Raw genomic sequence first — 22,169 nt, 5'->3', positions numbered from 1 at the left:
AAGAGGACAGTGATAGAGAATTTACTTGTCTTGCAGACCAAGAGTTTGATGTCTAATACTGTCATACGTGCCAGTGCAATCCAGGCAGCTCTACTGTGAGCTTGATTATCACAATAACAACAAAGAGAAGAGAAGAGAAAAAAAAAACTACAGAAACAAAAATGCTTTAAAAAAGAAAATACCTTGATTGAACTAAGGAACAAAGTAGACTGATTCTGACTGAGAGAGGGGAAGGAAATGTCACAGACATTAAGGAAGGACTTGAAAGATGAATGCCAATGTAATTTGCAGGGGAAGAAAGAGAAGGAGGAAGAATATACCAAAGGTAGGAATGATCACGTGTAAAACTGGATTATCACAGGACACTAAGAAATTAGTTTAGCAATAAATCCACTTGGCAAATTTCACTGAAAAATTAAAACATATTTCTCCCTAGAAACAGTTGTGAAAAGATTCCTTTATCTATTTATTTTGTTTTGTTTTGGGGCCATACCCAGCAATGCTCATGGGTCACTCCTGGCTCTGTGCTCAGGGATTATTCCTGGCCGTGCTTAGAGGAACATATTGGGTGCTAGGCACTGAATCTGGGTCAGCTGCATGCAAGACAAATGACCTATCTGCTCTATTAGTTCTCTGGGCCCCAGATTCTTCCTTTACAGCAGAACTACACACCTGTATTGAGGCTTAGTTATAGAACTTTCAATTCTGCTCTTGGTAAAGCCTTGTGCAGTGCTCTGTATGCAGTGATCGCTCAATACATGTTCTCCAGGACTGAAGAGGTAGATAAATGGGTTAAATGCAGGCTTTGATGTGGGACCTGGGTCCAAGCCGCAGCACCTTGTGATTGCACTGACACCAAGCTTGGAATAAGACCTGAGTAACATTGGGTGTGGCCCCAAAATAAACAAGAGAATTTACCTTCAACAAATACTCTTTGAAAGAGAAAAAGATTAATAATGAGGCTCGGAGAGACAGCATAGCAGGGAGGGCACTTGCCTTGCACATGCTGACCTGAGTTCCATCCCTGGCATCCCTGACAGTCCTCCAAGCGCTGCCAGGAGTGATCCCTGAGCACCACCTGCCATGGCCCCCAAACTCAAAACAAAAATAAACAAATGAAAACCCAGAAGAGATTGATAGTGGGGAAAAAAAGGAACATAGAGAATGTGGAAGCAAAGGGGAAGAGTAAGAGCACCAATAGAAGTTCCTGTCTGACCCACTCTGCTAGCGGAAAGAATGTGTTTTTGTGAGTGCAAAAGTGCTCGTGTCATCCCCATACCATGCCCTCCACTGGCACGGATCATATTACCAAGTGCTCGGAAGAGGAGATGAAATGTGAGAGTGAAAACTGGCAAACTTTTTGGAGAGAAATTTGACAAGAGTTTAAAACCCTCATACTGCTTATTCATTAAATTCATTCTTGGCATTGATCATAAGAAACCATTGAAATAATCTAGTTCTTACCAATATAAACAGTATGGCATCATCTATAATAACAGAGCCTCCCTTCCTTCATTTCTACGTGTATGAGAATACTTAAGTTATATGGGAGCCAATGATAACATTTTACGCTATCACTAAAATATTTACGACATTTCAAACATTAAATATGCATATGTCATAAAGTCAAAAGTAAAGGCAGAATACAAGCTTGCTTATATGACTTGCTCTCAATGATATAATGATATAAAGAGGAAAAAGGCCAAATTTTTATAAATTTTCATAAGGGCAAGCCCTGGGTAATTCAACAAAAGATGATGGTTTATGCTTCTTTATGCTTTTCTAGGTATTATTTTCCATCCATATGTATTAAGGTTGCAATTTAAAAATTATTTTAAAATCCCTATGTCCTTCATCACTGTAAAGATGGTATATAAAAAATTTGGCTTTATGCCCAAGGTCTATTCCCACCTGGCAGTGGGACCACCCAGTGGTTTTACTTCTTGACAGTCTAGGGCTAAGTACTTTCTCCAGACAAGCCATATCCAGTTCCTCACACGAATCCTCCTCCCTCTTCCCTTCCCTCCTGCCTCTGCACACACCAGACCATTGCAGAAGGGCTTTCTTTGCTGCTGCTTGCCTATCAAAACTTAGCTCAAATATCAACAACTCCAAGAAGACTCCCTGGCCTTTCGTGCCTGCAGGCTGATTTAGATGTTTCTCCTCAAATGTTCCCAGCACCGGTAGTAAGAGAAAGAAAAGAGGGATTGATGGGTTGCCTGTGGGCAAGGGATGGTTGTGGTCACATTGCACTGCAACTCATGGGAGTAGGGAAGAGACAGAGGACTGGATGAAAAAGGAGAAGGCAAGTAAGAGGCTTGACGAGGTCTAGCAGCACGTATTCTGAGCCAGTCAGAGAAAGAAGGTTGGAAAGAGGTGCTGTGGGTGAGCAGTGCTGGTGGCTCATAAGCGCCACTCAGGGGCTCAGTCATGGAAGATTCCATTAGAGGGGAGTGATGGGGAGTAGAGTCTATTTTTTTTTTCTTTTTGGGTCACACCCGGCAATGCACAGGGGTTACTCCTGGTTCTACACTCAGGAATTACTCCTGGCAGTGCTCAGGGGACCATATGGGATGCTGGGATTCAAACCCGGGTTGGCCGCGTGCAAGGCAAATGCCCTACCCTCTGTGCTATCGCTCCAGCCCCCGGGAGTAGAGTCTAGAAGCGAGGCAGCATCAGTGGTCCCTAACTCTGAAGGATATTGGAATAACCTGGGAAGTTTTTTTGTTTTTTTTTTCCTTTATGGGTCCCTGGCAATGCACAAGGGTTACTCCTGGCTCTGCACTCAGGAATCACCCCTGGCGGTGCTCAGAGTACCATATGGGATTCTGGGAATCGAACCCGGGTCAGCTGCGTGCAAGGAAAACGCCCTACCCGCTGTACTATTGCTCCAGTCCCTAACCTGGAAAGTTTTAAACAACGATGTCCAGGAGGCATCAATACTCATTAAATCAGAATGTGCAGGTCTGGGGAGCAGGGATCAGGGTCTTTTTTCTAAGTGGAGCACAATCTGGGAACTGCTGGCCCAGGTCTTCAGGCGGACCATGCCCACATGCCAGGGGTTCTTAAAGTGTGGTCTTGGAGCAGAACCAGCGCTGCCTGGGAACTGGTTAGAAATGCAACCCTCCAGGCTCCACCCCACACCTACTGACCTGGAAACTCTGGGAATGGGGCCCCCCAGTCTGTGTTCTAACAAGTCCTGGAAGATTCTAAAGCTCACTCGAATTTGAGAACTGGAGCTTCGGGCAATAACACTGCCCGGATCATAAGCAGGAGCTGGAGTGAAGATGAACGTAAACAAGTTACTTCCTGACTTCTTTTACCTAGAGCTTCTTCACTGGAAAATCAGGAATTAGGAATAATAATAAGACTGACCTCCAAGTGGCCTTCAAAGATTTCAACAACAGAGTGGAAATTGAAAGTGCCTGGCACAGAGGCCGTCATCCAAGGATGCTTCACTTTCCCTTTCTGCCCCGTTCACTCTCACTGCGCCCATCACTTTGAGAAGTCTGAACCAGTATCCCCACACCATCACGTTTGCACTTAACCTTCCTTACACGTCTTCATATTCCTCATAGCTTCACACCTCCACTGGGAGGCCTCACGTCCGGGTGAACTTTTGCTTCTAACTTCCTCTCTCCCAGCTCTGCTCCTTTTTCTAATTTTAATTTTATTTTTATTGTCCGTTGGCTTGGGGGCCACACTTGGTGGTGCTCAGGGCTTAATCCTGGCTCTGAGCTCATGGACTCTCGGGCCCTTATGGAGTTCTGAGGCTCGAACCTGGGTCAGCCACGTGCAAGGCAAGCCCCTTACCCACTGTACTATCTCTCCAGCCCTGATAATTTTTATTTTATTTTATTTTTAAATATCTCAACAACCTCCCTTTGACTCTTACTTCCTTAGTTCCATCCACTGTCGACTGGCAGAGTGCTGCACTTAAGGGGTACACCCTACCTGTTCACACCCCTCTGCAGACTTTTTAATGGTTCCAGAGGCCCCAGGAACAAGTGCCAAAGTTCCTTGTCTGTATGCAAGTCACTATTTCTAGCCTTCTCCCTGCACACGTCACCTTCTGCCAGGACAACCCTATTTACTCTCCTGTGCTCAGATTGTGGATCTCACTCAACGATGGTGGTTTCTGTTCTTACCATTCTCTTAACTCCACTGATATCTGTGGCAGAACTGTGTTCTTGCTGTTTATCTTTGTACCCCTAGCAACTAGCTCAGCCCTCAGCGTATACAAGGCTCCCACTACGTGTTTATTGAATAAATGAAATAAGACGTATGCGTTAGTGCCAATAACCATGACAGGTTTGGCCTGAAAGAGGAAAAAGATAATGATTAATAATCAGCAAAATAATAAGGATAAACAAGAGCAATAACTATTTTTCTAGATTGAACTGGGTAATAGGGTTTCCGTGAATTAACTCATTTAATCTGTGTATCAAATCACGCATGATAACCCTGTCTGGTTTTGCCTTGCTCCTTTATGCATAATTTTTATGTCCATCCTCATTTTTGACGAGTGGTTCACGTGAATGGAAATTCAGGTATTTAAGATGTGAGGGAGAGTCAGAAAGAAAGAGACAGACATAGAAAGATTGCTCTCATATGTGGAATATAAAGTAGCAGAGAGGTACAAGCTTGCAATGATGCTATTTCTGGCAGAAATTTCTCTGGACTTAGTTACTAAAATACTAAAATACAGAAATCCAAAACCGTGCAGCCGCTATTGCGGCCACTCGACCTCATATCTCTTCATTCTCAGCAATGGAAAACAAATTATCAAATGCTTCCTTTTCAGCAGGTCCGACTTTGGGGGGAGAAACTCCAAACAATAATAGTGAGTTTTTTTGTTGAAATATTGAATGTAATCAAAGTAAAGTGAAATTAAAGTGAAATTTATCAGTTACACAGGCAGGGTTGGGGGCTGGGGGACTAGGGAATAGAGGGGGAGGTATACCGTGATTCTTGGTGGTGGAATATGTGCACTGGTGAAGGGATGGGTGTTCGAGCATTGTATAACTGAGACTTAAACCTGAAAGCTTTGTAACTTTCCACATGGTGATTAAAAAAAAAAAGAAAGATGTGAGGGAGGATCAAGGAGTTAGAGACTCGAGTTTGATCTCCAGCATTTCACAGGCATTCTCCTGGTGGCCTCCAAGCACTGCCAAGGCTGAGCACCAAATTGTGGTGCCTGTCCTGTAAGAATAAGCATCATAGGAAGGGGGCCACTCGGCCATCCTCAGCACCACTGGTGGGTAGCACCTATTCCAACAAAGTTGCAGAGGAAACTCAGGGTGGTTGGCTATCATGCTTTGCGCTTCTTGCTTGCACTGCTGGTGGGACGGTGTAAGATTCTCAGCCTAACAGGACATCTGCTCTCCTTGATTCCTCTCCCACCTGAGTCCCCCTTCTGATCATGCAGTACTGAGCACAGACTGACCAGATGAGGGGATTAAGCAACCTCAAGGGAGATGCTTAAACCGACTACATGACAGTACCCAGACAATTTGGGATCCTTCCCCCACAGTGGTAAGGGGGCCTGCACCTGACCTGAGGGCACTTGTGTCTCTCCCTGGATGATGGCAGCCACAGAGGAATTGAGAGGCTAGTGCTTTGGGTTGAAGTTCCTGTCCATTCAGCAGCTACCACCACTTAGCTAATGTTGATCTGAAGCTCTTCCTAGCAGGTCTATGTGTCTGGTTAACTGGAAATGTAAAAAAGGAATTTGCTGCACTAGATGGTCTCTCGTAGACAAGTACAGAGTCACAGAGGTAAAGAAAAGGGCAGAGTGAACACAAATTTTCTGAGTTGGGAGCTAACACCTTAATCTCTGTTTCCATGGGGGAGGGTTATTTACTGTCTTCTCTATTTGTTTGCTCAGCCTGCAGGAGCCAATTCCCACAGCCAGGATGATCTAATCAACACAAATTAATTTTCTGATGGCTCTGGCAGCTGGAAGGCCCAAATAAAGGTGCAGGCAGGATTGGCTTCCCCTGGGGCCTTGCTCCTGGGTTTGGACATGGTGACTCTCTTCTCTGCTTTCTCACAGAGCCCTGGTGACTTTCTCTGTGTCCACATTTTCTCAACTTCCCAAATCCCCTCAAAGAACCCTGACCTGCCTGGCCCCTGGTCCGCCTGATGCCATCGTTGAACTCAGTCACCTCTTTCTTGCCTCCTCTCCTAGGACAGTCACATTAGTCACATTGAGAGGACTGGGAAATAGGACTTGAACATGAGAATCTTCAGGGTGCACAAATATACCCCTCAAGGTAATAAACTAACCTGTTTGTCCATCTTCAACTAATCCGTTTGTCCCTGGGTTAGTTGAAGATGCAAATCCTGATTTTGAGAGCAAGAAGGTGAAGGTATTCTGTAAATGAGACCTCTCCCTCGTTCCTGTACTGTAGAGATGCTGGTACATGTGGATGGGGGTGCTTCTTGCTCTCCTCAAGAAAAGGCAAGCCTGGCTCTGTGCTGTGGTGGGGCCCGGGCCCCTCAGCTGAGACAGGTGAGCAGTAACTGGCTTCCTGTCTCAGATTCAGCCTGCCAAGTTGCACCAGGCATCACCTAGGACTCCTCTCCTGCCTCTATATTGCCATGGAGATGGGATGGTGCCCCGGGCAACCCCGGCACCCAGAATCCAGCAAAGCCGGGCACAGAGAGTGAGTTGAAGCTTCCTACTGGATCTATCTACACAGATGAAAGATTGTTCCCTGCTAAAGAGCTTCAAAGCCAGATTAGATGAAGCCTGGCAGTCTAAAAATAGCTTAGGAGTGGGGAGATGAAGAGAACCCCAAAGACTGTTTGCCTGATCTTTGTGGGGAGAGTGGGGTGGGCTTTGGGCGTTCCTTTGGCTCAAAATGATAAGGAAGGAAGATTGTTGCAGGCCAAACAGGCTGTCCCCTCCCTTCAAGCCATGTTCCCATCTGATCTCCTCAAAGCACCAGGTCTTCAGGTAAGCCAACCATAGCCACCCCCAGCTGGAGGAAAAGGGGATCTCCAAGAGAGAGGTGACCGCGGCTGGAGTGATAGCACAGTGGGTAGGGCGTTTGCCTTCACGAGGCCAACCTGGGTTCGATTCCCAGCATCCCGTATGGTCCCTTGAGCACCGCCAGGAGTCATTCCTGAGCGCAGAACCAGGAGTAACCCCTGAGCACCGCTGGGTGTGACCTAAAATGCAAAAAAAAAAAAAAAAAAAAAGCAAGCCTCTGTCCCCCAGCTCTGCAGCCTCTCTACTCCTTCAGGAGCGGTGGCCCTGGGGGGCTTCTTCTTCCTCTTGGTTTCCCTTTGGTTTCCAGAGCCAAAGAGCACTCAGAACTTGTGGCCAGGGCTGAGTCTGGTGCTTCAGACGGGGAGATACAGTGTGCTTTGGGAGCTGTGTAATAGAGAAATTTTTAGGCAGAATGTTCTGCTGGTGGGAATGTCAACTGGTCCAACCTTTTAGGAAAACAATATGAACACTTCTCCAAAACAAGTAGAAATTAAACTTCCACGTGATCCGGCAATCTCACTTCCTGGCATCTGCACCAAGGGTCCAAAAACTCAATTTGGGAAAGACATATGCACCCTAATGTTCATGACAGCACTAACCACAAAGCTAAAATCTGGGAACAACCCAAGAGTCCAAGAACAGATGACTGGATAAAGAAACTGGTGCATATGCACAATAGAATACTACCCAGCTAGAAGATAACATGAAATCATGACAATTGCAGCCCTATGGATGGAGCTGTAGAGTACCACAGTGAATGAAGACAGTCAGAAGGAGAGGGACAGATACAAAATCTTTTCTCTCATGTGTGGGATACGAAGAAACAGAATAAAGGAATAACAAACACCCAAAGGCAGCAGAAACTGAGAGTTTATCTTCAGTAGGAAGCTTACCATGGAAGTGGGGGTGGTGAGGGACACTAACAATGGTGAGGAAAGCAGACACCTGAATGGAGGGTGCAGGCCTGGAATAATTCACATACGGAAACTCTACTGAGAACCATTGTAAACTATTGTGCCCAACCCTCTCCCAAATAAATAATAAAGTCATTTTTTAAAAGAATGTCCTGGAAAGAGGGTCAGACAGGTGACATCAACTGCCAATGCGGAGCTTCACAGAGATGTGAAGCACTGGCAAGTCTTGACCAGAATGTCCCCATGAAGACAGGAAGGGGATAATCTGCTTCCGGGTAGATTCTCAGTCAGACTTTGACAGATCGCTCTGAATCCTTCTGGCAACTCTGTTAGAAACTACTGTCCCTAGACAGAAAAATAAATAGACACACACAAAAAAATAGTGACACCAAAAAATGAGGTACAGAGAGGTAGAGAAACTTGCTTAATGTCACAAAGCTGATGGTGGTAAGCCTGGAATGTCATTTGAGGCCTGTCCAATGGTCCATGTAGGCTCAGATGAGAGGTTACAGATCAAACTCATGCCAGGGAGCGGGAGGCAACATCATCCGTCTGCCCCAGAGGGCGGGGCTAGAGGATGAGGTGAGCAGGTGGGGTCAGGATTGGCCAGAGCAGGGAGGATGTGAGCAGGAGGGGTGGAGGAAGAATACATGATGGAGATCTAAGTCCCAGATCCACCAATTAGCATGGCCTTGGACAGGTCAATTAACCTCCCCGGACCTCATTTTCCTAATTATAAAGGTTCCCTCGAGGGTGCTGGAGGGAATTAAAGTGAAATGATGAATGTAAGATATTTCTGGTATCTAGTGCTGAATTCAAACTGGTTCCTAACAAATGTTGGCTGAGTTGGCTTGAAAAAAGGTGCCTGGGAAACACTGAGGGCCCTACTTAAGCACCCCTCTGCTAACACAGGCCCCGAGGGGAGGGCTTGGGTGCTAGGCAGAGAGGAAGAGCTGAGTTTGGACCTAGAAGAACTGGGACTCAGCACTGTGGCTTGTGGGCTTCCATGTGGCAATGCCCCCTGTCCTCTCCCCCATTTCCCGTTGGCATTTCCCCATTCCTCATTTGCGATTGTTGACTCCCAGTCCAAACTGCATTCTGCATTCGCTTCCCATTGGCCAGTGCCTGCCTCTCCCCTACTGCAAACTGCACCAACTCCTGCCTGCCTCTGCTCCCAAGAAACTTTCATCTCCTCTGAGCATGGCTGGGGAAGCCCTGGTGGTCTTTGGGCTGAGCAACCCCACATCTTGGATCCCAGCAATGAACCCTGACCCCTGACCCCAGCACTGCTTCCCCAAAACCCAGAAGAAAAAAATTAAAACCACCCAGATCTTTTTCTTTCTATTTTCAAACGTTCATTTACTAGCTAGGTAACATGACACAACATTTTTTTCAGAATTCACTTATGTTACTTCTTTGAGCTAGAGCTCTGGTCCCCATCTTCTTCTCTCATTCACTATCTTTTCAAATGCTTTTCTGCTTCCAGTATAAGCACATATTCCATCTTGTCATCTTGTCCATTCATTCATCTGTCTACTACTTATTCAGTTCCACAGTGCTATAGTGCTGGGGAACTGGGTTAAATGCCTCAGGACCTTTTTCTTTTTTTTTTTCTTGTTGGGTCACACCCGGCGATGCACAGGGGTTACTCCTGGCTCATGCACTCAGGAATTACTCCTGGCGGTGCTCAGGGGACCATATGGGATGCTGGGAATCGGACCTGGGTCGGCCGCATGCAAGGCAAATGCCCTACCCTCTGTGCTATGCTCCAGCCCTGCCTCAGGACCTTTTTAATATCTCGCATACTCTTCTCATGCTTTATCTCTGCCACTCCATGGTGTTTGCCTTGTATGCCTGTTTTAACATGACTCTTCTACATAAATTTCCTAGGTGCAGACTGTTAACTATTAGAAGGCTGGATCATATCACACCAATGCTTGTATCTTCTCTATAGCACTTGGAGCACTGTAGGCACAAATATAGGTCTGAGTCCAGGCTCCATGGTGTATTGTCTGTGTGTTCCTGGGTCAGTCACTTAACCCCATTAGCTCCAATGTCCTCAGCGACACAATGCATTAGAGAATGAAATATGTAACAGGATTGACCCAGAGATAAGTGCTCAGTAAATCAGCCCAATTCATATTCATCGATTAATTAAGAAGATGAAACACTTCTTATACAAATTAGAAACAAATCAAGAACCGTACTCCGACTGAGCAGGATGTAGCCAGCATGCACTCTGACTATGTCTTAAGAGACACCCAACGCTGACTAGCTGAAGAACTACTCCAGGGAACGCTGGCTGCTGTCGGGCCGAGAAGGGGCAAGCCTCAGGAGATATCTAATGCGTCTGGGATTGCCAAAGAGCCCTGTGAGAAGTTTCTTGTGCAGGTGAAAAGTGAAGGGTTCCTTGGCTCAGCCCCGTGGTTCGATTTTGAGAAGCAAACCTCCAAAGGCAGGAATGAAGTCAGAGTTAATTTCTTTGGAAAAGGCTGGGCCTATCTCTTTGGAGTTAGGCTTGTTTCTTGGGAGACAGGCACAGGTCTGTCTCTCATCTGTGGATACACAGTCTCCTCCAGGGACACATTTCTATCTTGCTAGACAGTGCTGGAGTCATGGAAAGGGGGGCAGGGGTGAGGTGGGGAAGGAGACAAGGTCAAAGGAGTAACCCTCTTTTTTTTTTTTTTTGGTTTTTGGGTCACACCTGGTGATGCACAGGGGTTACTCCTGGCTCTGCACTCAGGAATCACCCCTGGCGGTGCTCAGGGGACCATATGGGATGCTGGGATTCGAACCCGGGTCAGCCATGTGCAAGGCAAACGCCCTACCCGCTATGCTATCACTCCAGCCCCAGGTGTAATCCTCTTGATTCATGAGTCTGCAAAGGAAGATGGCTTTTCTGAATTTCCGATTAGGCAGTGACCAGCCAGAGGTGGGGAAATGGAGGGTAGGGGTGGGGCGGTATGTGTAAGAAGAATTCCATATTTGAAGCCCGAGGACTTGGGCTCATGTCCCAGATTCACTAATTTTCGTAACCTCGGGCAGGTCAGTTAACCTTTCCGGGCTTCACTCCTCTCTTCTCTAGGAGACAAGCTGGCTTGCTAGAGCAAAACTTCTCAAGCTTCAGTAGGCTGCCCCTGGGGTCTCGTGCAAACGCAGATCCATCCCTAGCAGGGCTGTCTGGGACTGTGAATTTCTTTTTCTTTCTTCTTTTGTGACTTATTTATTTTTTATTTTATTGAATCGCCGTGTGGAAAATTACAATGCTTTCAGATTTAAGTCTCAGTTATACATGCTAAAACAACCATCCCTTCACCAGTGCCCATATTCCACCACCAAATAAAAAAAATAAAACAAAAAAACAAAAAACATCAAAAACCCAGTATACCTCCTATTCCACCCCACCCCGCCCCGCAACTGATAAATTTCACTTTACTTTGGTTACATTCAATATTTCAACAAAAACCTCACTATCACTGTTAGGAGTACCCCACTAGAGTCAGACCTGTTGTGAAGAGATATGAGGTTGCGCGGCCGCAATAGTGGCCATGTGATTTTGGATTTCTGTATTTTAGCAACTAAGTCCAGGGAAATTTCTTCCAGATATTGGATCATTGCAAGCTTGTAACTCTCATCTGAGAGAGAGAGAGAGAGAGAGAGAGAGAGAGAGAGAGAGAGAGAGAGAGAGAGAGAGAGAGAGAGAGAGAGAGAGAGAGAGAGAGAGAGAGAGAGAGAGAGAGAGAGAGAGAGAGAGAGAGAGAGAGAGAGAGAGAGAGAGAGAGAGAGAGAGAGAGAGAGAGAAATACCTTTCCCCTCCTGGACAGGCATGGGGCCGTGGCTTATTTCTCAGTCTGGAGACATTCTGTAAGGAGCTGCCCATACCAAAAGTAGTTTAGCTGGCCTCTGGAGTCATGCTCGTGCACCTGCGGATCACATCTCAGTGGCGAGCGGCAGGACTGTGAATTTCTACCACACTCCCAACTGGTATCAGTGTTGGGGTTCTGGGCGGCATGAGGTTCTCATGTTGGGAATCAGTCAACATGGCCCGAGGGCCAACTACAGTGGCTGCTTGCTTGGGAAATAAAACTCTGTGGAACAGCCCAATCCACCAGCTTATGCACTATCTATGACTTAAGTAGAGCCAAGTGGACAGTAGAGTAGTCTCATCAGAGACTTCATGACCTACAAAGTCTCACAGTTACTTCCTGGGGAGTTTGTTAAGTTCTGCTCTAGTGGACTAGGAGGGCTGGCCTACGTATGCATTTTAGTCTGGTTTTGACTAAACTACTTCACTTCATTAATTTTCATTTTCCAAATCAAGAGGACTAACTGGTCTGTAACTTTTTTGTGGTGGTGGTGGTGCTGGTGGTGGTAGTGGTGGTGTGTGTGTGTGTGTACTGTACCCAGTAGTGTTCAGTGCTTACTCCTGGCTCTGTGCTCAGGGATCACTCCTGGCTGATGTGGGGAACATAAAGGGAGCCGGGGATTGAATCTAGGTTGGGTGCATACAAGGCAAATGCCCTACCTGCTGTACAATCATGCCAGCCCCTAAATGGTCTATAGATTTCTAGGAGAATTTTGGGAGAACAGTACCATCTGGAAAGTATCAGTGTCTACAGAAACAGCTGTGTAGCCTTCATTTGGAAGCTGCAAACACATACCTGGTCATACCTGTGGGGTCCAGCGAGCAGCCCTGCCTGATGCCACAGGCACCTGACAGACACAGGCTGCCTGGGGTGGGGGGTGGAGAGGAGCAGAAGGGGAAGCAGGGGCTTGCAGGGGGCTCCTGTTCAGGCTGATATTTACACCAGCATCATTCACACATACCCTTTCCTTTTTGCTGAGGGACCAAGTCAAACACCATTCCCAAATGCACAGGTCCATGGGCCCTCTGTGGGTGCTCTCCATGCAGTGATAGTAACTAGCTCCTTTGTAGTATCAGAGACTGTGCCAGCTACAGAGACAGCTGGAACTCCCTGAGGTGCTCATGGTTGGGTGAGTGAGATGCCACCTAAATAAATAACTAAAGGTGGGGCCAGAGCGATAGTATAGCAAATAGGGTGTGGCCAACCCGGGTTTGATCCCAGGCATCCCATATGGTCCCCCAAGCACTGCCAGGAATATTTCCTGAGTGTAGAGCCAGGAGTAACCCCTGAGCATCGCTGGGTGTGACCAAAGAAAACCAAAAAAAAAAAAAAATTAAGGGGGAGTTCCATGAGCCAGCTGTGGTGGTGCCAAAACCAAGGCAGGGCAGGGAATGAGAGGAAGAAAAGTAAAGGTACTTTAGGAAGGTACTTTGGGGCATGCTGCTTCTCAGGGAGAGGGGGCTCTTATAGGACTGAATGGCAACATTGTGATTTCCTGTGAAAAGTTATTTCTCTCTTGGAGGGCTGCAATCACATAAATGATTTATACGTGGTCAAGGTAACTCCCGGACTGGAGTAATAGCACAGAAGGCATTTGCCTTGCACGTGGCCGACCCAGGTTCAATTCCTCCATCCCTCTCGAAGAGCCTGATAAGCTACCGAGAGTATCCCACCCGCACGGCAGAGCCTGGCAAGCTACCCGTGATGTATTTGATATGCCAAAAATAGTAACAACAAGTCTCACAATGGAGACGTTACTGGTGCCCACTCAAGCAAATTGATGAACAATCGATCATCACTGTAGCACTGGAAGTGCTTTCACTGGTCAACATTTTTTTTGCTTTTTTTTTTGGGTCACACCCAGCGATGCTCAGGGGTTACTCCTGGTTTTGCACTCAGGAATTATTCCTGGCAGTGCTTGGGGGACCATATGGGATGCCGGGGATCGAACCCGGGTCGGCCGCGTGCAAGGCAAATGCCCTACCCGCTGTGCTATTGCTCTGGCCCCTCACTGGTCAACATTTTAGGACTGTCTTTTTGGTCAAGTTTCTACCAAGGGTGAACACTGTGAACCCTGGGCAGCTTCTGAGGCCAACTGGCCACTTTCTGTGAGAATGTCACACAAGTGGAAAGTGAGCCCAGACAAATAAATTGTGTGCTCACGATTATTTTGTTCTTTCCATGAACGTTCTTACTTCTCAACTAGGAGTGTCGATCTGAGAGGCGGCTGGATGGAATTCCATTCTCTGGCTTTGGGATTCAGAGCATGGTCCATCTGCCTTGTGGGACTCACGTGAATGTCGTGCAGAAGCAGGCTGGAACCACAGGTGTCCCCTAAAAAGCAGTCAACTGACCTGGAAGTAGGAGAACTTTCCCTTTGCAGGCACGAGCTTGGCAGCTGGGCAGCAGATCTGATGAGAGCTAATATTTGCCAGTGAGTGTCTACTCTGCTGATTTGAGTACCAAGCTAGGGTGTGTGTGGGAGGAGGTTGTGAGCCTTACACAGTTTGGTTGTCCTTTCCGGAGTGTTGGGTAACCAAGCAACTCTACGTCTTTGCAGGCAATCATGCTTCCTAATTGTATGCCTGTCTGCGAAGTATTTGAGACTAGTCTCTCCCATTTTGTAGGTGTTATAGGAACTTTGTTTTTGTACCCTGACTGGCACTTGGTAGGTGTTTGGTTCATGCTGAATAACTAACCAAAAAATTCACTCTTGGGAAAGTCATTCAGTGTCCTTCCACCAACAGTGTCTAGTGTGTGCGGCCTTTGTGATTCCAGGAATCACAAAAATTTGGTCCTAGTACAAGTCTGGGGGCGGGGGAGATTTTTGTCTTCTCTGTTTAGATGACCCCATGTGCATCCAAGGCTAAGAAATCACAGGGTGAATGCTGCTTTCGTGTCAGGTAAACAGAGAGTGTGGTGACTCAGCCTGAAGAATGCTGCTGGCACCACACTGAAGGTGGTACTGGGGCAGAGTGGAGGCTCAGTGGGCGATGGAAAAAACCCGCAGGAAGGCTTGTATCTCAGATGGGGCCAGAGGAAAACAATGGCAGAATTTCTTTCAGAAGGGAGTTTTTCTCCTAGCTGACGGGCATGATCTTGGTGCTATGCACTTGGATTCAACACTTGGCACCAACTATGCTCTCCTCGACTCACTGAGCAGAAAGTTCCAGCAGAACCAACACACTTAAGCAGGGTGCCAGCAACTAATCCTGAAATTAGAGCTCAAGAGTCACAGGTGATTAAAAGTTTTCATCTTGACCCAGTACCTGAAGCAGAAGGGAGTGAATTTCTAACTTTCGCTCCTTCCTTACTATAGACTAAACTCTGGCCACGTTCCACTTTCCACTTGACAATAATTCTGATTGTTATTGATCAAGTGCTTGCCATGTTCCAGGTACTCTACTAAGAGAGGACGGTCTGCTACATGGATGATCTTGAGCATTCAACAGAGTGAGTGCCGAGGCAGAAAGACTAGAACTGTTTCCAGTTGGAAAGAGTTGAATGGAGTCTTGGAATAGTCTGAGACAGCATGGTTGGTAGTGAGAACACATGGGTTTTTGAACATTGTGTTTGATGTTAAATTCTTACTTTAGATTGACTTGACCAAGTCATTATATCTGAATGACTTATCTGAAGACAACTGCCCTATCTTTCTTGTTAAGTAACTTTCTATGGCTTCATGAAATGAAGTTCTCAGATTTATACATTCACTTATAAGATTTTTTCCTGTCAAGATTTTTTCACAAAGTTCCTACTTTGTCTAGTTCCACAACGAGATGCTCACTGAGCTGCCAGAACAAAGGCAAGATTCCTTTTCTCTCTCATGCTCCTTCCAATCAATGTTTCTGGAGCACAATGTGAGATTTTATGGGAATTCAAAGATGAAAAATACATAGTCCCTACTTTGCAGGTACGGCAGGAGGACTATATGCAAATCTATATGCCTCTCATACAGAACAACCCTGAATCAAGATACTGCTAGGCAGAGGACAAATTAAGGCCCTAGAATTCAGAGGCTGGGTTCACTTTTAGAGGGGTCCCTACAGGCTCTAGGAAGAAGATAATCTTGAGAAGGAGTAGAATTTCAATAAATTGTGCATACAGTGTTTTCTTAGTTTGGCTCATAAATGTTTCTGTTTTTTTTTTTTTTTAGGGACTTGCCATACACATAGTAGCTCCTCAAACAAATTTTCCTGTTGGACCCTAGCTACTTGGATCTAGGCTAGGAATCATGGAGTTTCTTCTAATGCCAACACTAGACATAAGTTGTATGAATCTTACTCTTTTTTAGGTCTCTTATCTCCCTTTCCCCACTATGAAACAAGGAAATGAAAGAAGTAGGCATAACTTTACTGGGGGCTTTTGGTCAGAATTTCGTTCAATTAATAGATGCAAAATTATTTGCAAGTCAAAATGAAATATAAACATGAGATTACCTCACTACTATCATGTGACAGAAATGGAAAAAAAAACAAATGCTTACATGTGGTAACAAATTTTATGTAACAAATTTTTATTTTGGGATTAACTACCCTGGGAATACAAAGGGTAGCCTGGTACTCAGAGCAACTGAGCAAGCACTCACTGGCAAATGCATCCAGGCCAAACACACCCACCCTCAATCCACAAAGCTAGAAGGTCTGAGAAAGGTGACAATAGGTACAAGTCTCCTTTGAAGGTGGAGGTTTAGAGTACTAGGACAGAGGCTGGGCTGAAGCGTGGAGTGGGTTTTCTCTTTCTTGTAGATGGCAATGCTAAAGATAAGAACTTCATAATAAGGAATTCCATACATAAGAATTGAAGGTGAAGGAAAAACTTAAAAAGATAATGTTAGATATTGTCTATCCGGCACTTTTACATTTTTCACCTTCCAATAAAGCTAGACATTATTCTCCTCATTCTTCAGATGAGGAAGGGGAGCCTCAGGGAAGTTGAGTCACTTCCCAAGTTTATAAACTAGAAAGTGTACAGTTGAACTTTAAAACTCAGGTCATTCACTGTAAGCCTGGGCACTTTTTCCTGTGTCCCTTATCACTTTTTCATCACAGTTGCTTTGTAGAGCTCCTTCCATGTTCCTGGTGAGGTCTCCTTTCATTGCCTTTCCACAGGGGAAAGCTGATCCTACTTTGACAGAAATGCTTTTGCTTGCTATTTCTTCTAGAATTTCCTGCAATAACCTCTTTTCCTCCCAATATTCCCTCCCTAGGGGCTGGAGCAATAGCACAGCGGGTAGGGCATTTGCTTTGCACACGACTGACCCAGGTTCCAATCCCAGCATCCCATGTGATCCCCTGAGCACTGCCAGGAGTAATTCCTGAGTGCAGAGCCAGGAGTAACCCCTGCGCATCGCCAGGTGTGACCCCCCAAATAAAAACCCCAATATTCCCTCACCACTTTTTCCTCACTTCCAAATAAGTGAAATTGCCAAGGAATAAAGAATCCCAATAGATGAAGAGTCGATAAAGAGAGATCTCTGCCTCTTCAGGCACCTCAGCCACAGGTCCATAAGAACGTAAGAAAAGACATACTGGAAGAAGGAAAATGTTGCCAATGCAGTTCAAGAAAAAATAAATCCACCAATACTAAGTATGACTAGGTCCGTGTGTGTGTGTGTGTGTGTGTGTGTGTGTGTGTGTGTGTGTGTGTGTGTGTGTGTATATGTGGTGTAGTGGAGGGCAGATTTGAATCACACCTGGTAGTATTCAGGGATCACTCCTGGTGATGCTCCAGGGACCATATTTGATGTTGGGGATCACCCTAGGGTTGGTCCCACACAAGGCAAGCACTTTAATCTGCATATTATCTCTCCAGTCCTGTGTTCTGATTTTGTAGGACCACAAGGAACCTATATAATTGTTGAACTTCCCTATTTACAGAAGACGAAAAGCCGAATCCCAAGAAGATGAAAGAACTTGAACACATTAGCGAGAGGTGGAGTCTAGATTAAAATCTAGGTTTCTGAATTAGGGTCAATGCTCTTCCACTAACATCGTTTTCCTTTTTCTCTTTTTCTCCATCAACATCTCCGCTTAAATGGGCTCATGGTGCTTTCAAAAGGGAAAGCTCAGTGTTGGTGTCTCTAGAAAGCCCAGAGTCCAGGGCCCTCACCTCAGCCCCTGCTCTGATCAGTTCATGTCCTCATGTAAAGAACAGGAAGTAACTTCATTTTTAGCACTGCAAGCACATTCTGAGGGGTTGGGAAAGGGGGATTTGGAGGAAGAAAGTTCCTATGCATGATAATGAAAAAACAATCACCAGTCACATTTCTCTTGCTTGGAGAAGGGGAAGAGATACGCCCAGACATGTCAGAGGAAGCTGTAGTCTGCTCTTGAATCCTAAGCAGAACATGTCCTCAGCAGAAAACTTCCCCAGGTTGGGGAGGGGACCAGTTCAGCTGAGGCTGAATGCCAGCGTGGGAGCTGAGGTCAGAGCATCAGGGTGGGAAAGTTTGCAGGAACTTTCTATAACCTCCAAAGCTTCTCCCACCCTCTGCTAGCACCCACAACTTCCCCCACCAAGCAAGGAAGTAGGAAGACATTATTATTCAATTTAATAATTTATAAAAATTGAAAAGTTTACTGTGTGAAATAAAGGGAACTTTAAAGGACAACAGAGAAATAAGAATTTCTGAGTCTTCTCTTAAAGAACAGAGGTACGCAAATGACTGTTGACTTCACCTTGGAATATAACAATGCGATGCTCTAGTAAATGGCTTTGCTAGTACATAGTAAGCAAGCAAACTCTCTCTTTGAAGCTCGCCCAAGTTTTATTTCCTTCTCCTGGCAGGACCACAGTGAACCTTAGTACTAACAGCTTGGGTGATCAAAGAACAGACCCAGATTCAGGAACACCTGTCTGTGTCAAGGGTTCTCAAACCCAGCAATCCACTGGAGTTGTCTAGAGAGATCATTACAAATTTAGATTCTCAGAAAGCGTTCCAGAGACCGATTAGACAGATCTAGGCTGTGGCCCAGAAATCTTCATTTTTCAAGGAGTATGCCTGGTTTGAGAACCAATTATCTGGTTCAGCCTCATTCATTCAGCTATCAGAGTTTTTCTCATACAAGTGTGTGTGTGTGTGTGTGTGTGTGTGTGTGTGTGTGTGTGTGTTATTTAAAAAAAAAACTTTTTTTGCACTCAGGGCTCACTCCTGGCAGGTCTCAGGGGATGGTGCCAACAATCTAACCCAGATCAGCTACATACAAGGCAAGCACATTAACTCCTGTATTATCTCCCTGGTTTTATAGCAAAGAAAATGGAGGCACTAATAAGTAGCAGGACTTGGACTCAATTCCAATTTTCTGGCTCCTGCTGTGGTATCTTTGTCGATCCTGTACACTTGGTTTTTCTTCCCCCAATTCACCAGTTCTTTGAGAAGACTTGAGAATCATTAGACACCTTTATCCATTCTCAGAGGAATCAGAGCTGCTGGGAACATTAAGTTCTATTTGATTCATGGTAAAATTGATTGGCAAAGGGCAGTAAAGAATTCTGTTTAAGGGGACTCTTACACTGTATCTTAATTGTCTTAAATTGTGTTGGATTAAAGGGGAAAGGCCTAGCTGAGGGCCTGTAAGGCACACCATCCAGATGTCCCAGGCTAAAAGAATAGGCCATTCCTAGAAGAATCTGCTGTGTTAGAGGATAACACAGTGGTAGATGAATAGAGAATGAAGACTGAGTAGCAGAAAATGAAATTTTGGAGGGAACGGGAGGCCAGACCATCCACGGCTCTTCTCTGGGTCACATAAAAGTCTTTTGACTTTTTCTCTGAGCCACTGCAGTATGTTGAACAGGAAAGTGGCATAATCTAACACTTCTCCCAAGGTTCTCTGATGTAGTGATGACAAAATACTGTGTGGGACAGGGGTAGAAATATGGACTCTTGTTGGGAGGATCTGTGGTACTCTAGGAACAGAAAATGACTCAGGCCTCGGTGGCAGGAATACAGGGGTAAAAAGTGTTGGTTCTTGGATTTTTTTTAAAGTACAGCTAACAGATTTCTTGATGGATCGGATGGGAGATGTGAGAAAAAGGAAGAGCCAAGGATGGTGCCAAATGTTTTGGCTTGAGCAAATGGCAGGTTGGAGTTATTATCAACGGAGACAGAGAAGGCTGTGGGTGGAGAGGTTTGGGGGAGGGACATCAGGTTCAGTTTTGGACCTGCTGAGTCATTGGCATTCACGTGGCATTTAAATAAAGTCTCACCACTGGATGAGATCATTGAGAGAGTGAGTAGAAACAGAAAAGAATGAGAACTCTGCTTGGGGAACCCCCCCTAACATTTGAGGGTTAGAGAAAAGATCAGGAATCTGCAAAAGAGTTTGAGAAAGAGGAACTAGTGGGGCAGGAGGAAAACCAGGAATGTGTAAAGTCTTAGAAGTCCATTGAAAAGTTTTCAGAAAGAAGGAGTAATCAGTTGGGTCAAATGTTCCTGATAGGTTAATTAAGGTCAAGGTTGAGAATTGACTGTTGGACTTACTTTATGGAGAACACTGGTAACCCTGACAGAATTTTTTTTTCTTTTTGGGTCACACCCGGCTATGCACAGGGGTTACTCCTGGCTCATGCACTCAAGAATTACTCCTGGCAGTGCTCAGGGGACCATATGGGATGCTGGGAATTGAACCTGGGTCGGCCGCGTGCAAGGCAAATGACCTACCTGTTGCGCTATCGCTCCAGCCCCCCTGACAGCATTTAATGCCTGGAGTCTCATGGTTTATCTTCTGGCTATCAGTTAGATCTCATGGATAATTTTCTCTTTTCAATTAATGTATAAGCTTTTCCATTAGGGATGATGAATTGGTACATCCCCAGAGCTCTGGGTCCTTGTCAGCCTGTCAGGTCTTCTAGACCCTACTCTAGAGACCCCTATATAGTTTTCTACGAGACCCATGAGTATCACATTCAGTCAGTTGGGACACTGATCTACAGTTATTATCTTCTTGGTTGGCTTACCTTGGACACAGAATTTCAGTTCCTTGGGATCAGTGACGACCTTCCTGCTTTCCCGAATCACAGTTCTGTTCTTCTTGGTTTCTCCCCAGAGGTTGGTGCCACCATACATGCTGGGGATGTTGAGAATGGCAATGCCTTCAAGGAATATATTGCTCAAGTCCACTCCAACCCCATCACACTGGTGGGCAAAGAGAAAGATTATTAGTTAGTGTCTTCAGTACAGCCATGGTACATGTGATGGGTTGGGTGAGGGGGCTCTTATAAAAGAGGTGACAGACCTTCAGCCATCTGTTGGCCCTGTTCGAAGCTGAATTTTGGGCAAAGTTGCTCTGGCCTAGTGCTTCAACCACTGCAGGAAGATGGGAAAAATCCAATCTGGCCAAATCCGTGAAGAAAACATAAGCCTTTAAGAGCCCTCTACAGGTCTAGAATGTTTTCCCAAAATAGATGATACTATCACCACAGAGTGGTTGGAATGATAAGGGAAAGGTGTATGGGAGGTGGGGATTAGTAGTATTGTGGTGTACTACTGGGGACACTTTTTATTCACTTAAGATAGATTTCCAGGGGCTGGAGTGATAGCACAGAGGGTAGGGTGTTTGCATGCGGTCAACCTGGGTTTGATTCCCAGCATCCCATATGGTCCCCTGAGCACCGCCAGGGGGTGGTTCCTGAGTGCAGAGCAAGGAGTGACCCCTGTGCATCTCTAATCTAGAATGTCTTTAAGGGATGATTGATTCAAAAGACAGACGCAAGATTGTGATCCAGTCCAATATCATTATCATCAATTCTTCCCATTCTTAACCATCATGAATTTGGGTGGGATATTGAATTCAGAATCTTACACATAGTAGATTCTCAACAAATGACAGAAAAGTTTTCTTTTTGCTGCCTTATTTCATCCCTTTTGGGAGAAGTACAAGAAGAAAATTTGGATGGCTTTCAGGATTTGCCTGTCTCCCGTATCTGTATCATAAGTGCAATTTTGGCATATGTGCTTGCTGAGAGCGCAGAATTTCCTTATCCAATCTCTACCACCCACATTCGCACCAAGAACAAAAGGCCAGAAGGCTTGAATTTGTCTGTCTCATCTATCTATTAAGTCGGCCCACTTTGGCATAATGCTTACCAACACAGCAAGAAATGTATTCCTAGCTCTGCTCCTTGTTCTTCAAGGTTGTGGGTAGTTTACTTCATTTACAGAAGGAAAAAGCTTGACTCAGGGAGGTGAGCTAAGTCAGCGGATAAATAACAGAGCAGGGATTGGAACTTGGGGAACTGACTGCAAAACCCATATTCTATCACACGTTTACCATGAGACAGGAAAAATCAAAGCACCAAACAAAAATCCACTCATTTCAAGGTCATTCATTGTTATCAGCCAAGCCTTCACTATTCTGAACTTGTGCAGGTATGTTGTCGATTCTATTA

At 45.5% G+C, this 22,169-nt stretch overlaps 1 protein-coding gene across 5 annotated transcripts in view; it reads right to left on the bottom strand.

Moving 5' to 3' along the window:
* The window catches only part of DGKG (diacylglycerol kinase gamma), a 242,530-nt gene that overhangs the window by 40,488 nt on the left and 179,873 nt on the right, over positions 1–22,169 (bottom strand). For all 5 annotated transcript variants that reach the window (XR_008628503.1, XR_008628504.1, XM_055126218.1 and 2 more), the window contains one exon: positions 20,739–20,916. Coding sequence is in view for 3 of the 5 variants with exons in the window: in XM_055126218.1 (XP_054982193.1) it covers positions 20,739–20,916 (178 nt within the window). In the remaining 2 variants the exon portion in view is untranslated. The remainder of the gene's footprint in view (positions 1–20,738; positions 20,917–22,169) is intronic.

The sequence above is a fragment of the Sorex araneus genome, chromosome 2 (assembly GCF_027595985.1).
Source record: "Sorex araneus isolate mSorAra2 chromosome 2, mSorAra2.pri, whole genome shotgun sequence".
In the NCBI taxonomy this organism is placed as follows: Eukaryota; Metazoa; Chordata; class Mammalia; order Eulipotyphla; family Soricidae; genus Sorex; species Sorex araneus.
This window is presented reverse-complemented; position numbering and strand designations above follow the sequence as displayed.